A 24,977-nucleotide genomic window follows, 5' to 3' on the forward strand; every position below is an offset into this window, starting at 1 on the left:
AGGGTTAGAACATCCTCGATAATCTCCAGGGTATACGTTACGATCACTGTCCACTATATAGTGGAGATTATCGAGGATCGGGTTAGAATTGATCTTCAGTAACCCATGCTTGTCGTAAGAGGCTACTAACGGGATCGGGTGGCCAGGCTCACTGACTTGGTTGACGCATGTCATCGGTTCCCAATTGCGTAGATCGATACTCATGCTGTTGATCACTGGATTGTCTGGTCCAGACTTGATTATTTACAGAGCGCCGCCATATAGCTGGAATATTGCTCAGTGTGGCGTAAAACTAAACTCACTCACTCACTCTTTGCAAAGGTCTACAGTGAATAATATTAACTGCGCCTCACCCGTTCTGAAGAACCTAACAGTTACACACCACGTTAGATATTCTACAACCAGTTTGTTGGGGCGTTTTGGTAGGTAGTTGAGGTAATGATGATGACAATGTGAACGAGGTCATCACGCTGCGGACAAGGTCGCAGCCCGCGGGACGTGAGACAGGAAATCATGACTGTCTCTATGTCAAGTCGCAATCACATGTCTGCGTTAACTGACAATTAGATCAGTTTTCTGTGTGTTAGATTTGTATGGAAGCGTATTAGTGCCAAAACCTAAAGATATTCCTCGTCAACGCAGAGGATATTAACTCCTACGCGTATGATAACATAATGTAAGGAGAGGAAAGTATAATCTTCTATTGAATCATCGACTTTGGCAACAACATTTTCTGGGGGAATCGACAACAGTTCCGGAACAGTTTCATGTAATATCTGGCTTAATTCATTTTGAGAAATTTATTTGTCCTTTTCAGCTGCCTTGACATGCCCGAATTTTATCGATGATAGTTATATAATTATATATGATTACAGTAAGTTATGCAAATACGGAAAAAGGTCAAATTACATCTACGTAGATGTAAGTTTGATCTACGTAGATGTAAGTATGATCTACGTGGATGTAAGTATGATCTACGTAGATGTAAGTATGATCTACGTGGATGTAAGTATGATCTACGTGGATGTAAGTATGATCTACGTGGATGTAAGTATGATCTACGTGGGTGTAAGTATGATCTACGTAGATGTATGTATGATCTACGTAGATGTAAGTATGATCTACGTGGGTGTAAGTGTGATATACGTAGATGTATGATCTACGTGGATGTAAGTATGATCTACGTAGATGTAAGTACGATCTAAGTAGATATAAGAATGATCTACGTGGATGTAAGTGTGATCTAAGTAGATGTAAGTATGATCTACGTGGATGTAAGTATGATCTAAGTAGATGTAAGTATGATCTACGTAGATGTAAGTGTGATCTAAGTAGATGTAAGTATGACCTAAGTAGATGTGTGTATGATCCACGTGGATGTAAGTATGATCTACGTTGGATGTAAGCATGATCTACGTAGGTGTATGTATGATCTACGTAGATGTATGTATGATCTACGTAGATGTAAAGTGTGATCTACGTTGGATGTAAGCATGATCTACGTAGATGTAAGCATGATCTACGTTGGTGTAAGTGTGATCTACGTTGGTGTAACTGTGAGCTACGTGGATGTAAGTGTGATCTACGTAGATGTAAGTATGATCTACGTGGATGTAAGTATGATCTATGTAGATGTAAGTATGATCTACGTGGGTGTAAGTGTGATATACGTAGATGTAAGTATGATCTACGTGGATGTAAGTATGATCTACGTAGATGTAAGTATGATCTAAGTAGATGTAAGTATGATCTACGTGGATGTAAGTATGATCTAAGTAGATGTAAGTATGATCTACGTAGATGTAAGTGTGATCTAAGTAGATGTAAGTATGACCTAAGTAGATGTGTGTATGATCCACGTGGATGTAAGTATGATCTACGTTGGATGTAAGCATGATCTACGTAGGTGTATGTATGATCTACGTAGATGTATGTATGATCTACGTAGATGTAAAGTGTGATCTACGTTGGATGTAAGCATGATCTACGTAGATGTAAGCATGATCTACGTTGGTGTAAGTGTGATCTACGTTGGTGTAACTGTGAGCTACGTGGATGTAAGTGTGATCTACGTAGATGTAAGTATGATCTACGTGGATGTAAGTATGATCTATGTAGATGTAAGTATGATCTACGTGGGTGTAAGTGTGATATACGTAGATGTAAGTATGATCTACGTGGATGTAAGTATGATCTACGTAGATGTAAGTATGATCTAAGTAGATGTAAGTATGATCTACGTGGATGTAAGTATGATCTACGTAGATGTAAGTATGAACTAAGTAGATGTAAGTATGATCTACGTGGATGTAAGTGTGATCTACGTAGATGTAAGTATGATCTATGTAGATGTAAGTATGATCTACGTGGTTGTAAGTGTGATACACGTAGATGTAAGTATGATCTACGTGGATGTAAGTATGATCTACGTAGATGTAAGTATGATCTAAGTTGATGTAAGTATGATCTACGTTGATGTGTGATCTAAGTAGATGTAAGTATGATCTACGTGGATGTAAGTATGATCTACGTGGATGTAAGTATGATCTAAGTAGATGTAAGTATGATCTACGTGGATGTAAGTATGATATACGTAGATGTAAGTATGATCTAAGTAGATGTAAGTATGATCTACGTGGATGTAAGTGTGATATACGTAGATGTAAGTATGATCTAAGAAGATGTAAGTATGATCTACGTGGATGTAAGTGTGATCTACGTGGATGTAAGCATGATCTACGTGGATGTAAGTATGATCTACTTAGATGTAAGTATGATCTAAGTAGATGTATGTATGATCTACGTTGGTGTAAGTGTGATCTACGTAGATTTAAGTATGATCTAAGTAGATGTATGTATGATCTACGTGGATGTAAAGTGTGATCTACGTTGGATGTAAGTATGATCTACGTAGATGTAAGCATGATCTACGTGGATGTAAGTGTGATCTACGTTGGTGTAACTGTGAGCTACGTGGATGTAAGTGTGATCTACGTAGATGTAAGTATGATCTACGTGGATGTAAGTATGATCTATGTAGATGTAAGTATGATCTACGTGGGTGTAAGTGTGATATACGTAGATGTAAGTATCATCTACGTAGATGTAAGTATGATCTAGGTAGATGTAGGTATGATCTAAGTAGATGTAAGTATGATCTACGTGGATGTTAATGTGATATACGTAGATGTAAGTGTGATCTACGTGGATGTAAGCATGATCTACGTAGATGTAAGTATGATCTAAGTAGATGTAAGTATGATCTACGTGGATGTAAGTATGATCAACGTAGATGTAAGTATGATCTGAGTAGATGTAAGTATGATCTAAGTAGATGTAAGTATGATCTACGTGGATGTAAATGTGACATACGTAGATGTAAGCGTGATCTACGTGGATGTAAGTATGATCTAAGTAGTATATGTAAGTATGATCTACGTGGATGTAAGTATGATCTGCTGAGATGTAAGTATGATCTAAGTAGATGTAAGTATGATCTACGTGGATGTAAGTGTGATCTACGTAGATGTAAGTATGATCTACCTAGATGTAAGTATGATCTACGTGGGTGTAAGTGTGATATACGTAGATGTAAGAATGATCTACGTGGATGTAAGTATGATCTACGTAGATGTAAGTATGATCTAAGTAGATGTAAGTATGATCTACGTTGATGTGTGATCTAAGTAGATGTAAGTATGATCTACGTGGATGTAAGTATGATCTACGTGGATGTAAGTATGATCTAAGTAGATGTAAGTATGACCTACGTGGATGTAAGTGTGATATACGTAGATGTAAGTATGATCTAAGTAGATGTAAGTATGATCTACGTGGATGTAAGTGTGATATACGTAGATGTAAGTATGATCTAAGAAGATGTAAGTATGATCTACGTAGATGTAAGTGTGATCTACTTAGATGTAAGTATGATCTACGTGGATGTAAGTATGATCTACTTAGATGTAAGTATGGTCTAAGTAGATGTATGTATGATCTACGTTGGTGTAAGTGTGAGCTACGTGGATGTAATTGTGATCTACGTAGATGTAACTATGATCTACGTGGATGTAAGTATGATCTGCGTAGATGTAAGTATGATCTACGTGGATGTAAATGTGATCTACGTGGATGTAAGTGTGATCTACGTGGATGTAAGTATGATCTACGTAGATGTAAGTATGATCTAAGTAGATGTAAGTATGATTTACGTGGATGTAAGTATGATCTACGTAGATGTAAGGATGATCTAAGTAGATGTAAGAATGATCTACGTGGATGTAAGTGTGATCTACGTAGATGTAAGTATGATCTACGTAGATGTAAGTATGATCTACGTGTGTGTAAGTGTGATATACGTAGATGTAAGTATGATCTACGTGGATGTAAGTATGATCTACGTAGATGTAAGTATGATCTAAGTAGATGTAAGTCTGATCTACGTAGATATAAGTGTGATCTAAGTAGATGTAGGTATGATTTAAGTAGATGTAAGTATGATCTACGTGGATGTAAATGTGATATACGTAGATGTAAGTATGATCTACGTGGATGTAAGTATGATCTACGTGGATGTATGTATGATCTACGTGGATGTTAGTATGACCCAAGTAGATTTATGTATGATCTACGTGGATGTAAGGTGAGGTGAAATTGGGTTTATCGTTGCGCTGGAGAATATTTCGCTCATATGACGACGTGCATGCGTGTGTATGTGGGGCTGCTTGTACTAGCCAAGACTTAAGCAGGTTTTATAATGCTAGCTCACTGAGGGTGTAAGTGTGATCTACGTGGATGTAAGTATGGTCTACGTGGGTGTAAGTGTGATCTACGTAGATGTAAGTATGGTCTACGTGGGTGTAAGTATGGTCTACGTGGATGTAAGCAGTGTATGAAATAAGGCCCGTCCGACCGTCCGAGACGTCTAGATTTCTGACGGACGGACTAAACTAACAGCTAGCCAGCCCGATCTTCTGGTAAAATAAATGATAACATGTTATGATCCATACATCTGCGAAATTTTCTTTGGATTGCCTGGTCTGGTTAAATCCATTTTGGACTGGTAACAATTTGAAATTACCAGCCCTGACGTCTAGCTAGGTTTTTGGCTTATTTCTATATCGATTAACTCATCCTCTTCTTCATTTGTGTCCTACTGCATTGGTATATCCGATGGTGTATCAGGTTGTGCTGGGGTATCCAGGAACATCCTACATGGGTTTGGTTTATGTGTAATAGAATGGTCTGATATATCAGTGGCAAGTGACCAACTTGTAGACGTGGCAAAGTCAGATTGTAATAATTCATCGTCATCTGCGTCGGACCATAATTCAGTCATCTTGCATACACCTAAAACCAGAGTAGTAAACTAAGGGACTGGGTAATATCACACACTGAATTTGATAATAATAACGCTCAATAATTAAATCAATTTAGTTCTGGTGTATGTAGGCCATCGGCCCGTAGTCAATTTTACTTCATACAGCCAACAAACGGCTTGTACGCAGCTCATTCGCATAAAATAGATACATGGCTAGATTTCGTAGCACAGTGGAATTGTCTACGGACATCAAAGTATTAAATTTGCATAATGATGCATATGTATAATAGTTCACAGGAATATAAGATGTACGTAGATGATCATAGGCAGAACATATTAGGAGAAAATGATTTTCATTTTCAATGTAAGCACAAGAACACATATGACATAATCTGAGATTCCTTGGCTTATTAATATATCTACCCGTCTCTATATTTAATTGATTAGAGCTGCAACGAAACTGTGCAAGAGCAACGCGGAATTTTTTCACATTTATACAACTTAAATATGTCTCGGGGCAAATACATGTTTATACAGTGAACAGGCATAGGTTTTAGAACTAGATGTTAATGATTCATGCCAACCCTGTACATACATATTCTGTGCCCTAGTAATGAATTCAAAAAGAAATGAGTCTAGATTTGTTAATACACTGGCTCTCCCATACATTACCAAATCCCATGCTATTTAATAAAAACCTATGTTTTGAAGCCCAATTAATTTTACCGTATGAAACATCTAGTAACATTAAGTTATAAGACTTTTAGGAAAGGTTGTAACTTTGATAGAGATCTGAAAATACTGAACACAGCCTTTTTTTATTGTAAAATGGCGTTATCAAAGTGGTTGTACCAAGCTTGAGATTGAGAGAACTGTACACCCAGGTATCTATAAGAAGCTACACAATCGATTAAGCAACCTTCAAGAAAACACTTTTCTCTTTTAGAAAGCTTTCCACCCTTTCTAAACAACACAATTGGAGATTTCTCTAAATTAACAGTGAGATTATAATCAATACAATGCTGTTCTAAAACGTTAGTTTCAATTTTAAATAGTGCTGGCAAATAACTTTTATACTGACAGCAAATGTCGTAAGTGAAATACAAGTATATTACCACACTCGTGTATTTAAGAGTTATTTAACAAGTACTTATTTAATATTTACAAATATGACTTACCTGTGATATTTCAGTGGGGTTCCCTTACTGTAAATCTTCCGAATACAAACACATACTTTGGAAAATAGCTCCTCTTCCGAGGGTCAAATAAACTAACCCTGGCTAGTGTGAACCAAACCCTGTAAACAGCTGGGAGAGGCACGGTTATATATGGCCACAACAGAATAACAGTAGTTAAGGGTTTATGGCATGAGAATATCAAGCGTGGCTAGAGCAGGTGAGCAGAACTGAACGGTGTAACTAACATAACAGAACCTAGTCTAAACTAAAAGGAGATATAATTATTGATAATTTGTTTGAACTCTAATGCATAATCACCTAATTAAGCCCCTGATTGCTATGCGTTTTTGAATGAATAACATATCAGTATGTGAGCGCATTAATACTGTTAACTAAATTTGACATAGGGCTCCATGCCATGCACCTTTTTGAACTAAGTTCGTGAAATCTTCCGTTTTCCTGACTGTTTGAGTAAAGGTTTCATCTGTTTTGAGAGTCATTTTCCAAAACAATATTTTTAAATCCAAGAAAATATGCTTTGTAATGAACTGATGATAATTCTATTTTAAGGTTATTGAAGGAAGCATTCCCTATTACTGGAAATGACATCATTCATACTAGATTACCATTTGCTGTTTTCATGAACCAGGTGACAGATGGTATCACTATTTGCTCTGAAACCATATAATATGATCTCAGTCACTGGATTGCCAAGTCAGAATTTTATACTCGACTCTGAGAATTATGGACTTACGAAAAAATATTTTACAAAGCAACGTCGCGCAAGGCGTCGTCATTTTTATGCAACGTCGTTCGTTTTTTACGTGCCACGCGATGGCAATTATAGGACATAATACCAGCCCCTTCTGTCTTGCCATTCGGCATACTTCTTAGTTTATGTTAATAAATAACAATGTACAGGGCTGTTACAAGTATATTAGACAGAAATTTCACATACAATTTTTGACCATGCTAAGGACTAACGGTATTTTATTTGTCCTTTTTGCAAGAAAAAAGTGAAAACAAATATATTTCAACACTGACGTATTGGCATCTGTCTGTGAATACCACTGACAGGACTTGGGATCCGGAATAGCGGAACCAGGTTGGCACCTTCAACGTTATTGCACCCGTAACCATTTTACTAGAAGTTACGTATACACCATCGTGCTGTTATGAATCTATTGATATATGGGAGAAGAAACATTTCAACTGAAACGACTAAGTGGGTATGTGACGTAGAGTCAAACAAAGTGTCGTGATGATAACTTGTCATTGCCTTGTTTCAGTCACCGGCACCGTCACCGGCATCGGCATCGGCATCGGCATCGGTAGGTCATTTCATAATCAGAATTTACCCCCTTTCTGTGTCTTAAGCAATATTTATTAAAAAAATCCGAAACGAATATTTCAACATGCAATATGCCCAGAAGAATTTCTTTCAAAAGGATATTGCGTCCCTCGTCGTGATATTGCTGGAATATTGCTAAAAGCGGCGTAAAACCAAACTCACTTACTCACTCTTTGAAAAGGAGCAGGTTGACAGGACACACCTCCAAACCTGTAGGGGTCAGGGACAAGTAGTTGTGGGTTACCTTTTTGGGCTGAAACCTCTGCTGGAAGTATATTCTGCTTTTGCTTTTGCTATGCTTTACATCATTTCTAGGCATTTCCAGACATAGACTTCAGGTCTCCATTGTTGTATTTTATATGTTTATAAGATGTTGACATCATGTCTCTCCAACAGTCAGCTGCGTGGATAAACTCACCAACTGCAATACCTATGGCACCTCCATCTGTAACGACCCGAAATACGCCTCGTGGGCGGTCGAGAACTGCGCACTGACCTGCATGAAATGCAAGTTCTACCACATACGCATAGAGTTTGCTCACATCTACGTGGGGATATCAAAAAGTTCTAATTATCACCAAGACTTATTCAGGGTACATACTTTATTTTGCTTTCATGTCCTTATGATTTCTCTACATAGTCACCATCCCGAGTTACACATTTCTGCCACCATTTCTTGACCTTGCGCAGACCGGCTGAATAGAGGTCCCCTGATTTCATGCACCTTGGCCTTTTTCGGAGGTGGTGACGTGGCATGTTTCCACTCTTTACTCATCTCTGTTGTCTCAGGATCATACAAATAGACCCAACATTCGTCCATGGTTACAAGACATCTGAAGAAATCCTCTTCACCCTGCTACAGAAGCTCCAATGCCTGTCGTGACATGTCCCGTCGAGTCTGTCTTTGAAGATGAGTCAGTAAGCGAGGAACCCAGCGTGCGGACACTTTGGACACGTGCAGTTGGTTATGAATGATGTTCCATGCACTGCCATAACTCAAGTCGGTCTCATGCATAACCATTTGTATTGTTACACGGCGATCTTCCTGAACCAGCGCCTCGACTTTGTTCACGGTGTCCAAATCATCAGTAATAAGGGGCGTCCACTTCTTGGCTCATCTGTGAGGGACATTGTGACCAGCTTGGAAATTCCTTTTCAATGTCACAACAGTGTCATAGGATGGGTTATCATTACCTTAAACAGATTACATCTCATCGTGTATTTGTCGTGCAGTGCAGTCCTTCAAGTGCAAGAACTTAATTACTCTGCGCGCCTCAATATTCTCCATACTTGGGGGTACTGGTGTGTATGATCAGCTAGCACAAGAGTAGTGAAGTAGTACTTGGTCCATTTACTAGATAAGGATCACTGATGTTACAGTCAAAATGTTATCCTGATTGCGCAATAACTTCTTGGGGATAATTGGAACTTTTTGATACCCCCTCGCATCTCACCTTCTAGCAGCTACACAATGTCTTTCCTAATTGTCTTTCACCTATGTGAAGAATAGTTCACCAAGACTGTTTGAACGAAATACTATCAATATTGTTTCACATCATAGAAGTTTACAGAAACGGTACTAGTCTCTATCGCGTCTACGAGTAACTATGATAATACAATGATATTAGGGTCATGACTATGGGGTAATGAATATTGTTATGACGGCGTTTACATCATTTCAGGTGGATCTATAACGGGAACCGGAATTGGAACTGGGACACAGACGGGAACTATAACAGGAACTGGAACCGGAACGGGAACAATAACAGGAACTGGAACGATTACAGGATCTGGGAATGGTACTGGAACGATTACAGGATCTGGGAACGGAACCGGTACATGGGTGTTTAAAACCTTTTAGAATGACAGGCTATTTTGTCGTAGCGATCTCAAATACACTAGGTGGGCCGTCGATAATTGCGCCCTGACCTGCATGAAATGTCGTATATTTGTTTCATTGCCTTTGCTTTGTCAGTAAAATTTGATCAGCAGAGAGTCTGCTTTGACAGGTACCTGTGTGGATAAACTGGCCAACTGCAAGACTTACGACACCAGCACGGTCTGCAGTGGAACGTACGAGCAGTGGGCGATCGACAACTGTGCCTTGACCTGCAACAAGTGTTAGTTACTATGATTTTATGACATATACAGATATGTGAGAGCTCTTTCAACTAAATACTTATATAGAAAATAGTCATACGGTCGTGGCATGTTTCCACTCTTTACTCATCTCTGTTGTCTCAGGATCATACAAATAGTCCCAACATTCGTCCATGGTTACAAGACATCTGAAGAAATCCTCTTCACCCTGCTACAGAAGCTCCAATGCCTGTCGTGACATGTCCCGTCGAGTCTGTCTTTGAAGATGAGTCAGTAAGCGAGGAACCCAGCGTGCGGACACTTTGGACACGTGCAGTTGGTTATGAATGATGTTCCATGCACTGCCATAACTCAAGTCGGTCTCATGCATAACCATTTGTATTGTTACACGGCGATCTTCCTGAACCAGCGCCTCGACTTTGTTCACGGTGTCCAAATCATCAGTCAGTGAGGGGCGTCCACTTCTTGGCTCATCTGTGAGGGACATGTGACCAGCTTGGAAATTCCTTTTCAATGTCACAACAGTGTCATAGGATGGGTTATCATTACCTTAAACAGATTACATCCCATCGTGTATTTGTCGTGCAGTACAGTCATTCAAGTGCAAGAACTTAATTACTCTGCGCGCCTCAATATTCTCCATACTTGGGGGTACTGGTGTGTATGATCAGCTAGCACAAGAGTAGTGAAGTAGTACTTGGTCCATTTACTAGATAAGGATCACTGATGTTACAGTCAAAATGTTATCCTGATTGCGAAATAACTTCTTGGGGATAATTGGAACTTTTTGATACCCCCTCGCATCACACCTTCTAGCAGCTACACAATGTCTTTCCTAATTGTCTTTCACCTATGTGAAGAATAGTTCACCAAGACTGTTTGAACGAAATACTATCAATATTGTTTCACATCATTGAAGTTTACAGAAACGGTACTAGTCTCTATCGCGTCTACGAGTAACTATGATAATACAATGATATTAGGGTCATGACTATGGGGTAATGAATATTGTTATGACGGCGTTTACATCATTTCAGGTGGATCTATGACGGGAATCGGAATTGGAACTGTGACACAGACGGGAACTATAACAGGAACTGGAACCGGAACTGGAACGATTACAGGATCTGGGAATGGTACTGGAATGATTACAGGAACTGGGACCGGAACCGGTACATGGGTGTTTAAAACCTTTTAGAATGACAGGCTATTTTGTCGCAGCGATCTCAAATACACTAAGTGGGCCGTCGATAATTGCCCCCTGACCTGCATGAAATGTCGTATACTGTATATTTGTTTCATTGCCTTTGCTTTGTCAGTAATATTTGATCAGCAGAGAGTCTGCTTTGACAGGTACCTGTGTGGATAAACTGGCCAACTGCAAGAGTTACGACACCAGCACGGTCTGCAGTGGAACGTACGAGCAGTGGGCGATCGACAACTGTGCCTTGACCTGCAACAAGTGTTAGTTACTATGATTTTATGACATATACAGATATGTGAGAGCTCTTTCCACTAAATACTTATATAGAAAATAGTCATACGGTCGTGCCAAATACTCTGCGTATATAATCTAGTGAATGAGAAAAAGGGCAAATATGCAATTAATTCCATTGTCTTTGTCAGTAATATTTGATCACAACAGCTACAGGAGATTGATTTCACTGATGGATCAAACATTCTCTACTACAATATTCTGTCAGTCACACGCTTGTTTTCATGTAGCATTAACATTGACTTTCAAGCGTTCTTATTGTGAAAATTTCGTAGTTGAGTATAGGGTTTGTATTAAGGTACAGGATCAGGAGGTGGAACAATCACTGGACCTGGCACTGGCACCGGAATGACCTATGGTCCTGGGACTGGCACTGGAATTACATATGGGCCTGGAACCGGCACCGGAATTACCTATGGTCCTGGAACTGGCACCGGAATAACATACGGGCCTGGGACTGGCACCGGAATTACCTATGGTCCTGGAACTGGCACCGGTATAACATACGGGCCTGGGACTGGCACCGGAATTACCTATGGGCCTGGAACTGGCACCGGAATTACCTATGGGCCTGGAACTGGCACCTATGGGATTACCCTATGGGCCTGGAACTGGCACCGGAATTACCAATGGGCCTGGGAGCGGCACCGGAATTACCTATGGGCCTGGGACTGGCACTGGAATTACCTATGGGCCTGGGACTGGCACCGGAATTACCTATGGGCCTGGGACTGGCACCGGAATTACTTATGGACCTGGAACTGGAACAGGATCTGGAACAGGTACAGGTTCAGAAACGAATCATATTTAATTCAACATTCAGATGATAATAAATTGTGTTCTAAAATTTTGTTGTAACGGGTTATATTATCTAAAGATGAAACATAAACATTAGAACAAACAAATTTCTAATAGAGAATAATCAGCCAGACTGTTTTCACAGGTACCTGTGTGGATAAACTGGCCAACTGCAAGAGTTACGACACCAGCACGGTCTGCAGTGGAACGTACGAGCAGTGGGCGATCGACAACTGTGCCTTGACCTGCAACAAGTGTTAGTTACTATGATTTTATGACATATACAGATATGTGAGAGCTCTTTCCACTAAATACTTATATAGAAAATAGTCATACGGTCGTGCCAAATACTCTGCGTATATAATCTAGTGAATGAGAAAAAGGGCAAATATGCAATTAATTCCATTGTCTTTGTCAGTAATATTTGATCACAACAGCTACAGGAGATTGATTTCACTGATGGATCAAACATTCTCTACTACAATATTCTGTCAGTCACACGCTTGTTTTCATGTAGCATTAACATTGACTTTCAAGCGTTCTTATTGTGAAAATTTCGTAGTTGAGTATAGGGTTTGTATTAAGGTACAGGATCAGGAGGTGGAACAATCACTGGACCTGGCACTGGCACCGGAATGACCTATGGTCCTGGGACTGGCACTGGAATTACATATGGGCCTGGAACCGGCACCGGAATTACCTATGGTCCTGGAACTGGCACCGGAATAACATACGGGCCTGGGACTGGCACCGGAATTACCTATGGTCCTGGAACTGGCACCGGTATAACATACGGGCCTGGGACTGGCACCGGAATTACCTATGGGCCTGGAACTGGCACCGGAATTACCTATGGGCCTGGAACTGGCACCGGGATTACCTATGGGCCTGGAACTGGCACCGGAATTACCAATGGGCCTGGGACTGGCACCGGAATTACCTATGGGCCTGGGACTGGCACTGGAATTACCTATGGGCCTGGGACTGGCACCGGAATTACCTATGGGCCTGGGACTGGCACCGGAATTACTTATGGACCTGGAACTGGAACAGGATCTGGAACAGGTACAGGTTCAGAAACGAATCATATTTAATTCAACATTCAGATGATAATAAATTGTGTTCTAAAATTTTGTTGTAACGGGTTATATTATCTAAAGATGAAACATAAACATTAGAACAAACAAATTTCTAATAGAGAATAGTCAGCCAGACTGTTTTCACAGGTACCTGTGTGGATAAACTGGCCAACTGCAAGAGTTACGACACCAGCACGGTCTGCAGTGGAACGTACGAGAAGTGGGCGATCGACAACTGTGCCTTGACCTGCAACAAGTGTTAGTTACTATGATTTTATGACATATACAGATATGTGAGAGCTCTTTCCACTAAATACTTATATAGAAAATAGTCATACGGTCGTGCCAAATACTCTGCGTATATAATCTAGTGAATGAGAAAAAGGGCAAATATGCAATTAATTCCATTGTCTTTGTCAGTAATATTTGATCACAACAGCTACAGGAGATTGATTTCACTGATGGATCAAACATTCTCTACTACAATATTCTGTCAGTCACACGCTTGTTTTCATGTAGCATTAACATTGACTTTCAAGCGTTCTTATTGTGAAAATTTCGTAGTTGAGTATAGGGTTTGTATTAAGGTACAGGATCAGGAGGTGGAACAATCACTGGACCTGGCACTGGCACCGGAATGACCTATGGTCCTGGGACTGGCACTGGAATTACCTATGGCCCTGGAACTGGCACCGGAATTACCTATGGTCCTGGAACTGGCACCGGTATAACATACGGGCCTGGGACTGGCACCGGAATTACCTATGGTCCTGGAACTGGCACCGGAATTACCTATGGGCCTGGAACTGGCACCGGGATCACCAATGGGCCTGGAACTGGCACCGGAATTACCTATGGGCCTGGGAGCGGCACCGGAATTACCTATGGGCCTGGGACTGGCACTGGAATTACCTATGGGCCTGGGACTGGCACTGGAATTACCTATGGACCTGGGACTGGCACCGGAATTACTTATGGACCTGGAACTGGAACAGGATCTGGAACAGGTACAGGTTCAGAAACGAATCATATTTAATTCAACATTCAGATGATAATAAATTGTGTTCTAAAATTTTGTTGTAACGGGTTATATTATCTAAAGATGAAACATAAACATTAGAACAAACAAATTTCTAATAGAGAATAGTCAGCCAGACTGTTTTCACAGGTACCTGTGTGGATAAACTGGCCAACTGCAAGAGTTACGACACCAGCACGGTCTGCAGTGGAACGTACGAGAAGTGGGCGATCGACAACTGTGCCTTGACCTGCAACAAGTGTTAGTTACTATGATTTTATGACATATACAGATATGTGAGAGCTCTTTCCACTAAATACTTATATAGAAAATAGTCATACGGTCGTGCCAAATACTCTGCGTATATAATCTAGTGAATGAGAAAATGGCAAATATGCAATTAATTCCATTGTCTTTGTCAGTAATATTTGATCACAACAGCTACAGGAGATTGATTTCACTGATAGATCAAACATTCTCTACTACAATATTCTGTCAGTCACACGCTTGTTTTCATGTAGCATTAACATTGACTTTCAAGCGTTCTTATTGTGAAAATTTCGTAGTTGAGTATAGGGTTTGTATTAAGGTACAGGATCAGGAGGTGGAACAATCACTGGACCTGGCACTGGCACCGGAATTACCTATGGTCCTGGAACTGGCACCGGAATTACCTATGGTCCTGGAACTGGCACCGGAATAACATATGGGCCTGGAACTGGCACCGGAATTACCTATGGGCCTGGAACTGGCACCGGAATTACCTATGGGCCTGGGAGCGGCACCGGAATTACCTATGGGCCTGGGACTGGCACTGGAATTACCTATGGGCCTGGGACTGGCACTGGAATTACCTATGGGCCTGGGACTGGCACCGGAATTACTTATGGACCTGGAACTGGAACAGGATCTGGAACAGGTACAGGTTCAGAAACGAATCATATTTAATTCAACATTCAGATGATAATAAATTGTGTTCTAAAATTTTGTTGTAACGGGTTATATTATCTAAAGATGAAACATAAACATTAGAACAAACAAATTTCTAATAGAGAATAATCAGCCAGACTGTTTTCACAGGTACCTGTGTGGATAAACTGGCCAACTGCAAGAGTTACGACACCAGCACGGTCTGCAGTGGACAATACGAGCAGTGGGCAATCGACAACTGTGCCTTGACCTGCAACAAGTGTTAGTTACTATGATTTTATGACATATACAAATGTGTGAGAGCTCTTTCTTACGGTCGTGCCAAATACTCTGTGTATACAATCTTGTGAATGAGAAAATATGAATGTCCAATTTATTTTCATTGTCTTTGTCGGTAATAATTGATCACAGCAGCCACAGGGGATTGATTTCATTGGTAGATCATACATACTCTCCACCAATACTCTGCCAGTCATACGTTTGTCTTCAAATAGCATTAGCATTGACTTCCAAGCGTTCTTATTTGTAAATGAATTATAGTTTTTGAATTTAGGATTAGTGCCTATAATCGTATGATATGCGCATATATGTGAGAGTTCCTTCAACCATTGGGGCGATCGTCATACGGTTGTGCCAAATGCTCTGTGTATCTCATCGATTCGTGCCGAATAGTGGCTCATCGAAAAAACGAGAAAATACGAATATACAATGTTTCTCATTGCCTACAGCTACGGACTCCATCGATAGATAAATCTACCTTACCACCTACACCTGTTAAAACTCATACCTCGTTTACTCAGTTACTATCACAATCTAATTCGTTTGGCACTGGAACAGGTACAATAACCGGAACTGGAAGTGGAACCGGAACTGGAACCGGCACAGTAACTGGAACAGGTACTGTCATACACCAATACTGGAGATGGTGATATATACGCACTTATAATATCCACTGGGTATATCTGGACAACATCTGTTGAAGACTTGATAGCGATTAAACAAATATGTAATCTATTCACACACAATGGAAGAAGCAGTCGTTCCCAAGTGCATACCGTTCATTCAATCAGTGGTAAACTTGTCACGATGTGAAATATGAAATATTCATGAAATGTAAAGACCACAATTTAGTTACACATCCTCAATACCTGATGGAACCGTTTCTATCATACAAGTAAAGACGTTGCATCAAAACTGAAGCTTCATATACCAACTCTCCTCTTCGTTTCTTGTTGGTTTTACGACTGAAATAGTTCAAGCTGTATTGGGAATGTAATCTGAGCATGATTAGTTGACTTTACGTCTGTTTATCAGATGATTGGTTGTGTTTGTTTCTTTGTTTGTTGTTTTACGCCACACTCAGTAAATAATCCGGATCAGACAATCCAGTGATCATCCTCATGAACAATTCTACGTGGTAAAGTTTCTTGTGACAGACAGTTTAATGAATTTGTTCCAGAAAACAACACAAATATTAAGTTTGTTTGATATTCCCTGGATGTCTTGAAAAACATTTGCTTTGTTTATCTCTTCAAAATGCGAAATGCTTATTATTGAACAAATTATAGAGTCTCTAAGACCTCTTGTAATCTCGTGTGTTTTTGCAGGCGCATGCGTGGACAAAGCACCAAATTGTGCTCAGTATGGATCCGATGTTTGTACTCAGGCAATGTACGCTAAATGGGCGGTCAACACATGCCCGAAGTTTTGTAATAAGTGTCAAGGTGGGTACACCAAATATATTTAATTCAATTAGTTTGACCAAAAAAACTCAGAGAATTATTCCCCAAAGTGTACCATCAGGGATAGAAATATATAATGTCTGAAGGACTGGTAACGAGAGCGAATCTACAGTCTCGCTGTTGTGTCAAACTTTGATGTGTCGAATATATCGTTGTCTCGAAGTTAAAGCTTGGTCGCTGCGTATTCAATTTGCTTATGGGTCAGATTCAGGGACAAGTTATCACTGACAGTAGGAGTGTGTTCATTGCGTTGATTCACCTTCTCCTCGCCGACGCCAGTAAATGTTGAAGATAGGTCTGCTGTTGACTGTTAGACAGATACTACTAGACAGATACTACTAGACAGATACCTCTAATCAGGGATAGAAAATATATAAGTCTGAAGGATACTACTAGACAGATATTGCTAGACAGATACTGCTAGTCAGATACTACCTTAAACTGCTTGTAATGGAGATACTTAGACTCTAGTCAGATTTTGGCTAAAAGTGTTAAAAACATGACCATTCCAGGGTAGACTGCTTGTTCTAAATTGCATGTTAACACATCAGTTCATCGATAAACATGTAAGGCAATTCTGCAGGCACCGGAACGGGTACTGGCACAATCATCTATCCTGGGGGAACAGGAACCGGGACCGGAACTGGAACTGGAACTGGAACTGGAACGGGGACCATTTACTACCCTAGTGGAGTTCCCCTCCCTGGTGGAACTGGAACCTGGACAGGGACCGGGACCGGAACCGGAACCGGAACCGGAACCGGAACTGGAACTGGAACTGGAACGGGGACCATTATCTACCCTGGTGGAACTGGAACCGGAAATGGAACTGGCACCATCATGTATCCAGGTGGGACAGGTAATAATACAAGAGACACAAAATAAACGCAACATGTACAAAACGTCCATTCATCTAGAACACAAATGCATGCAAAATGCCACTATAGATTCTTACGTGAACAATAACTGATCACGGCGTTATACTCTGTGAAAGGTGTTATGCTGAAGATTGTACGTGTTACAACCACATTCTGCTTCTACAGGTGCTTGTGCGGATGTAATCCAGAACTGTGCTGCCTACGGCGCAAGTGTCTGTACCAACAGTCAGTATGATAAATGGGCCAAGGATAACTGCGCCAAGACTTGTAATATGTGCTGTAAGTATGTTTACTGATCAGTTGTAAAACTGGATAATGTTTACAATGTAACACTTAGAGTGAAGACAAAGGAGGACCTATATGCATCTGCTGACATCACTATGTGATAAAAAGTAAATGAAGATTGTTTTTTCAAGCCGGAACTGGTGCTGGTACTATAACGGGAACTGGAACCGGTAGCGGGACCTTTACAGGAACAAGTAGGTGACGATTTTACTTTTGTAAAGTGCCCATGGCATGTTTAAAAGAAAATATAAATAGATATAAAAGAAACATTATCGTTACGGAGATCAGCATTCAGTGTATTCCTGTGCATCTTGTATATCTGAAAACGCATACCAATATCATATGGTCACCGAAATGTATACCATGTAACGGGCGTATGATTCTACAAGGTGCATACGGTAGCGGTAGCTAAAGTACTGTCGGAAATGCTAGAAAAATGCTTTTTGACTTATATTTAAAGTTCAGAGATATTACAGTTACTTAAATAACAAACATCACTTTAAGAAACATCTACCTAATGTAGACGGAGGGAATAGATTTTGAGAAATGCCCTAAAATGTGTTTTTACTGATGAAAATACCAAAAACTTTTAAAAAAGGGGTAGTGGGACGGTATTTGATACAAACATTAACTGCCTGTGTTACGTCATCAGCATGCACGGTATCGACAGGTGAAATTGACACCTGGGCCAGCGCTCGGACGAGGGGTCATCTCAATAGATGTTTTCTTCGAAATGTTGAATATGTGTACGTATAGTATACGTATTGGTTATGTAGGGGATCATTTGTGTATGTGTGTTTGTTTTGAAATAAACATACGAATTACTGTACATTGGAAAGAATCCTATCACTTGTGTTATCTTATCGACTGATTGTAGAAATGTGCAACGTTTTAATAAATGTTTTGCATGTCAACAGTATATTTCATTGCAAAAATATGGATGTAATTCGGTCAGTTTAATCTAGTTGTGAACATTGGCCAAAGATTTAACGAAGTCACTGGTGTAGCTTCTTTAGAATATATATATTCTTCTTCTCATAAAGTTTGTAGACCGCCCGTCTAAGTACTCTCTTGTCAAAGTTGTCAAGGATGGTTTTACGTCCCGGTTATGCTTTTAAGACGGTCCCTGTCTTGTCTGATTTGTTTACAATATCTAAACTTATTGGTAAGACATACCAACAGCTGTACAAGTTCTGTAATAAACCCTTTCTAAACTAATGAAAGGTTTACCTCTGTCTTCTTCAAGCACAAAAAAACTTATAAACCTTTGCAACAATCGACTGCAAATAGTTGGCCATAGTGGACGCTGTGATAAAGATGTGCATGCATGACGGGAAACGTCTTTATCAATTTATCAACATTTATATTAATATTTCTCCAATAAAGAAACGATAATTAAGTAAAGTAACACAAACATTCAACATTTATTTGTTTAAGAAAAACGTTTATTCATATTTTACACCACCTGTATTATTAGCATAAATGTCAAGACTATTTCAGATTTCTGTTGTTGAACTCTCCTGTAAACTGCCCTTTAAATGCATGGGAATGTTAAATCAATTGAAATAAATATTAGGTACACTATAGGTGAGTTGATATATTGACAACATGGTACATTTATCACCTTTCTAGCATTTCCGACAGTACTTTAGGTGGGATGCGTGAATATGGTTTTACTCAGGTTTTCGCAAAATTTCAGAAATATCATGGCCAGAGAGACCAGAGCCCTGTAACGGTACACGTGCTATATCTCCTTCGGGGGTGGTAAGGTAGAGACAGTGGTTGCAACATGTGTTACAGGATATGTTATAACGGCAAATGCTTGAAATCTTCCCCAGGTTCCGGGTGTGTGTTCAAAGGCCAGGTCTACCAACAGGGACAGTCATTTAAAGATGGGTGCAAGCAGAGATGCACGTGCCAGGATGCTAAGACCGGCCGATATGCCTGTGACGATCTGTAAGTTCTTACTTGGTGAACGAGTGTTTTTCCTTGACACAGGCACTTGCTAGGTGAACGAGTCCTTGACACAGGCCCTTGTTCGGTTAACGAGTCCTTGACACAGGCACTTGCTAGGTGAACGAGTCCTTGACACAGGCACTTGCTAGGTGAACGAGTCCTTGACACAGGCACTTGCTAGGTGAACGAGTCCTTGACACAGGCACTTGCTAGGTGAACGAGTGCTTGTTCTTTGGTACAGGCGCTTTATTAGTGAATTAGTGCTTTTCTTTGAGACGGGCGCCTGCTTGGTAAAAATGCGACTTCGATTCAATGCTTAATCTTGGTATCATCTTTCAATCAACAATGTCATTAGAAAATCAAATCACTCAGCAAAGGATGCTTCTACGATATCTTCAATATTAGCAAGATCCGAACCCTCTTAGACTTCAACACCGCCCAGCTTCTAACGACCAGCCTTGTTCTCTCTAAACTTGATTACTGCAACTCCCTCTATTACAACATTCCTCAACAGCTCCTTTCACAACTCCAACGGATTCAGAATTCAGCCGCCCGTGTTGTTGCCCGTGCACCACGCTACCAAACTGTGACACCTATCCTCCAAACTCTTCACTGGCTTCCTGTATCAAGCAGAATTCAATACAAACTTCTTCTTCTTATACACAGCTGCATCTATGAAAACATGTTTTCTCAATATCTTAAAAGCCTCATTCATCTCCATGTTCCAAGCCGATTGCTCCGCTCGTCAAACTCCCTACTGCTTACACAGCCTCACGTCAAAACAGCCATGGGATCAAGAGCGTTCTCTGCTGCAGCCCCCTATCTCTGGAACATTCTACCACTCACCCTAAAAGAAATAGAATCTGCTGATGCTTTCAAAACTGCCCTCAAAACTCATCTGTTCAAACTCTCTTTTCCATAGACATTGTCTACAATCTTTTCTCTTCATAGCGCCATTGAGCAATATCTTTTGGAAATAGGCGCTCTATAAATCAATTATTATTATTATTATTAATCACTCCCTTGGAGAATACCACGCACATTAACTTTTACGGGGCATAATCAGTCATTTTTTATTAATAGGAATTTTTCAACCAAATTTGATGTGTTGCTAGAGTGAAGCTTAAATAACAACAAAACACTTTGATTTTCATACCAAATTATTTTATTAAAAGGTTCTTAGATTTACAAGGCACCCACCCTGAGAAAAAAATTGTTTTTTTCAGCCATTTGTTTTGGTTAGGACTGCACTTAAAAAATATGTTTAAGCATTCTAGCCCTGCATTGGTATCTTGTCTATCCATTTTGGTGATAGTAGGCATATATTTACCACATACAATATGAAAGTCTGACCCTGTAAAAGTAGCACCATATCAATTGTTTTTAGACTTTTTGCTTTTAAACAAAGCTTCATGACTAATGTCTAAAAATGAGTAAAACACAATCAAAATAAACATACATAGTCATTGTCATGGTAAATCAGGTCTTTCTATCCCCAAAAGAGACACAAATGTTAAAAAAGAATAATTTACAGCTTTTATAAATATCCTCTACCTTGAAATTCGAAGGTCATGAGGTACAAATGTATGTAAATGTATTTCGAGGAATATCTCGAGTTCTACCCGTACAATTAACATGGAATTTTATGTGGGGCTAGAGAGCAAGGGATAAGTTATCAAAATACATTTTGTTTTCCACACAGAAAAACATAATTAAACAATTATTAGCATTCAAACACACCCGCTCTATAAAAAAGTTACCGCATTTCTTACCAGCCATATATTTGCTAAGGTATTTTAAAAAATATTTCTACACTTCTGAAAAATATGTGTATGCATTGTAGTTGTTTATTGGCATCATGTCTATCTGTTTTTGCAATAAAAGTGATATACCTAACACATACAATAACAAAATCTGTCACTGAGTGGTACCCAAATCTGCTGCCTCAACACCATCACAGACTGGCCGCATACGACATGTATTAATGACTAGAAAAAGACAATAAATGCATACAAGGCAAGTTTCATGATAACTAAAGTCTCTGGAGTCAAAATAAGTAACAACCAAGTAAAATAAGGACCTCTTGCTCCTTTCGTAAGACAGGAGCAGCCTCGTAAACGTAGACAGCGTATGTACCACAACAAACTGAGTAAATAAGGTTGTACTTCAACAACATACCATACAACAGGTTATATAAATTTTATCTCCTTCGGGTGCTATGCATGATGACACACATGCTGTGTATAACGGTACACGTTCATTATCCCCTTCCGGTGCTATGCATGATGACACACATGCTGTGTATAACGGTACACGTTCATTATCCCCTTCGGGTGCTGTGCATGATGACACACATGCTGTGTATAACGGTACACGTTCATTAACCCCTTCGGGTGCTGTGTGTGCTGACACACATGCTGTGTATAACGGTACACGTTCATTATCCCCTTCGGGTGCTGTGTGTGCTGACACACATGCTGTGTATAACGGTACACGTTCATTATCCCTTCGGGTGCTGTGTAGGTAGTGCTGACGACACATGCTGTGTATAACGGTACACGTTCATTATCCCCTTCAGGTGCTGTGTGTGCTGACACATGCTATATAACGGTACACGTTCATTATCCCCCTTCGGGTGCTGTGTGTGCTGACACACATGCTGTGTATAACGGTACACGTTCATTATCCCCTTCGGGTGCTGTGTGTGCTGACACACATGCTGTGTATAACGGTACACGTTCATTATCCCCTTCGGGTGCTGTGTGTGCTGACACACATGCTGTGTATAACGGTACACGTTCATTATCCCCTTCGGGTGCTGTGTGTGCTGACACACATGCTGTGTATAACGGTACACGTGCTATATCTCCTTCGGGTGCTATGCATGATGCAACACGTGCTATGTATAACGGTACACGTGCTATATCTCCTTCGGGTGCTATGCATGATGCAACACGTGCTATGTATAACGGTACGCGTGTTCTCTTTCAGGTGCTATGACTTCACACTGCCAGCCTCATGCACAATGTTGGCTCCCAAGCCCGGCAAGTGCTGCAAGACACCCAGCTGCCCCTCTAGTGTCACCATCAGCTACCCACCAGGCTACACGGAGGAATAAAACATGTACCTTTCACATTTTCTACTGTGCAATAAACTCAATAATTGTTCGCTTTTCGCACTTACATACAATCCCTATACAACAGGTCCATGGACCCACGGACGCGTGAAGATCCGGGTTAGAACTGATCTTCAGCAACCCATGCTTGTCGTAAAAGGCGACTATACGGATTGGGTGGTCAGGTTCCCTGACTTGGTTGACACGTGTCATCGGTTCCCAAGTGCGTAGATCGATGCTCATACTGTTGATTACTGGATTGTCTAGTCCTGACTTGATTATTTACAGACCGCCGCCATATAGCTGGAAAATTGCTGAGTGTGGCGTTAAACAACAAACAAACAATCCAACCATACAACCAACGTGGTGACAAGACAGGAGTCGGCTTCAGATAGTTGTACAAGTAACTGTGTAGACGTTCCTGGTAGAAACTAGACACTTTGTCTTTGAAGATTGTGAGTAGGCAGTGTGTCTATGACCCTGTTTATGATTGGACAGCGTGTCTATGACCCTGATGATAATTGGACATTGTGTCTATGACCCTGATGATAATTGGACGGTGTGTCTATGACCCTGATGATAATTGGACGGTGTGTCTATGACCCTGATGATAATTGGACATTGTGTCTATGACCCTGATGATGATTGGACATTGTGTCTATGACCCTGATGATAATTGGACAGTGTGTCTATGACCCTGATGATAATTGGACGGTGTGTCTATGACCCTGATGATAATTGGACATTGTGTCTATGACCCTGATGATAATTGGACATTGTGTCTATGACCCTGATGATAATTGGACAGTGTGTCTATGACCCTGATGATAATTGGACAGTGTGTCTATGACCCTGATGATGGTGGACATTGTGTCTATGACCCTGATGATAATTGGACATTGTGTCTATGACCCTGATGATAATTGGACATTGTGTCTATGACCCTGATGATGATTGGACATTGTGTCTATGACCCTGATGATAATTGGACATTGTGTCTATGACCCTGATGATAATTGGACATTGTGTCTATGACCCTGATGATGATTGGACATTGTGTCTATGACCCCTGATGATAATTGGACATTGTGTCTATGACCCTGATGATAATCGGACATTGTGTCTATGACCCTGATGATAATTGGACATTGTGTCTATGACCCTGATGATGATTGGACGGTGTGTCTATGACCCTGATGATAATTGGACATTGTGTCTATGACCCTGATGATAATTGGACATTGTGTCTATGACCCTGATGATAATTGGACAGTGTGTCTATGACTGATGATGATAATTGGACATATGACCCTGATCTATGACCCTGATGATAATTGGACAGTGTGTCTATGACCCTGATGATAATTGGACATTGTGTCTATGACCCTGATGATAATTGGACATTGTGTCTATGACCCTGATGATAATTGGACAGTGTGTCTATGACCCTGATGATAATTGGACATTGTGTCTATGACCCTGATGATAATTGGACATTGTGTCTATGACCCTGATGATGATTGGACATTGTGTCTATGACCCTGATGATAATTGGACGGTGTGTCTATGGCCCTGATGATAATTGGACATTGTGTCTATGACCCTGATGATAATTGGACATTGTGTCTATGGCCCTGATGATAATTGGACATTGTGTCTATGGCCCTGATGATAATTGGACATTGTGTCTATGACCCTGATGATAATTGGACGGTGTGTCTATGACCCTGAT

General features: G+C 40.3%; 1 protein-coding gene across 19 annotated transcripts in view; it reads left to right on the forward strand.

Annotated features, from left to right (window-relative positions):
- The window catches only part of LOC124260375 (putative per-hexamer repeat protein 5), a 28,994-nt gene extending 5,697 nt beyond the window's left edge, over positions 1-23,297 (forward strand). The window contains exons 4-21 of one of the 19 annotated variants that reach the window (XM_046694673.1): positions 7,788-7,829; positions 8,246-8,356; positions 9,532-9,684; positions 9,859-9,969; positions 10,987-11,121; positions 13,469-13,579; positions 13,909-14,328; positions 14,490-14,600; positions 14,929-15,258; positions 15,420-15,530; positions 16,107-16,166; positions 16,877-16,993; positions 17,595-17,701; positions 17,768-17,870; positions 18,055-18,168; positions 18,306-18,368; positions 20,013-20,130; positions 23,122-23,297. In XM_046694673.1, coding sequence (XP_046550629.1) covers positions 7,788-7,829; positions 8,246-8,356; positions 9,532-9,684; positions 9,859-9,969; positions 10,987-11,121; positions 13,469-13,579; positions 13,909-14,328; positions 14,490-14,600; positions 14,929-15,258; positions 15,420-15,530; positions 16,107-16,166; positions 16,877-16,993; positions 17,595-17,701; positions 17,768-17,870; positions 18,055-18,168; positions 18,306-18,368; positions 20,013-20,130; positions 23,122-23,248 — 2,444 coding nt within the window. In that variant the 3' untranslated portion in view covers positions 23,249-23,297. Of the gene's footprint in view, positions 1-7,787; positions 7,834-7,991; positions 7,996-8,219; positions 8,357-9,531; positions 9,685-9,858; positions 9,970-10,986; positions 11,122-11,302; positions 11,414-11,742; positions 12,227-12,387; positions 12,499-12,827; positions 13,308-13,468; positions 13,580-13,908; positions 14,329-14,489; positions 14,601-14,928; positions 15,259-15,419; positions 15,531-16,106; positions 16,167-16,876; positions 16,994-17,594; positions 17,871-18,054; positions 18,169-18,305; positions 18,369-20,012; positions 20,131-23,121 lie in introns of those variants that run through there. The other 18 variants (XM_046694674.1, XM_046694677.1, XM_046694675.1 and 15 more) reach the window with 18 other exon arrangements.
- The last annotated feature ends 1,680 nt before the right edge of the window (positions 23,298-24,977 follow it).

Source organism: Haliotis rubra, unplaced genomic scaffold, assembly GCF_003918875.1.
Source record: "Haliotis rubra isolate DU_JTF1 unplaced genomic scaffold, ASM391887v1 Scf76, whole genome shotgun sequence".
In the NCBI taxonomy this organism is placed as follows: Eukaryota; Metazoa; Mollusca; class Gastropoda; order Lepetellida; family Haliotidae; genus Haliotis; species Haliotis rubra.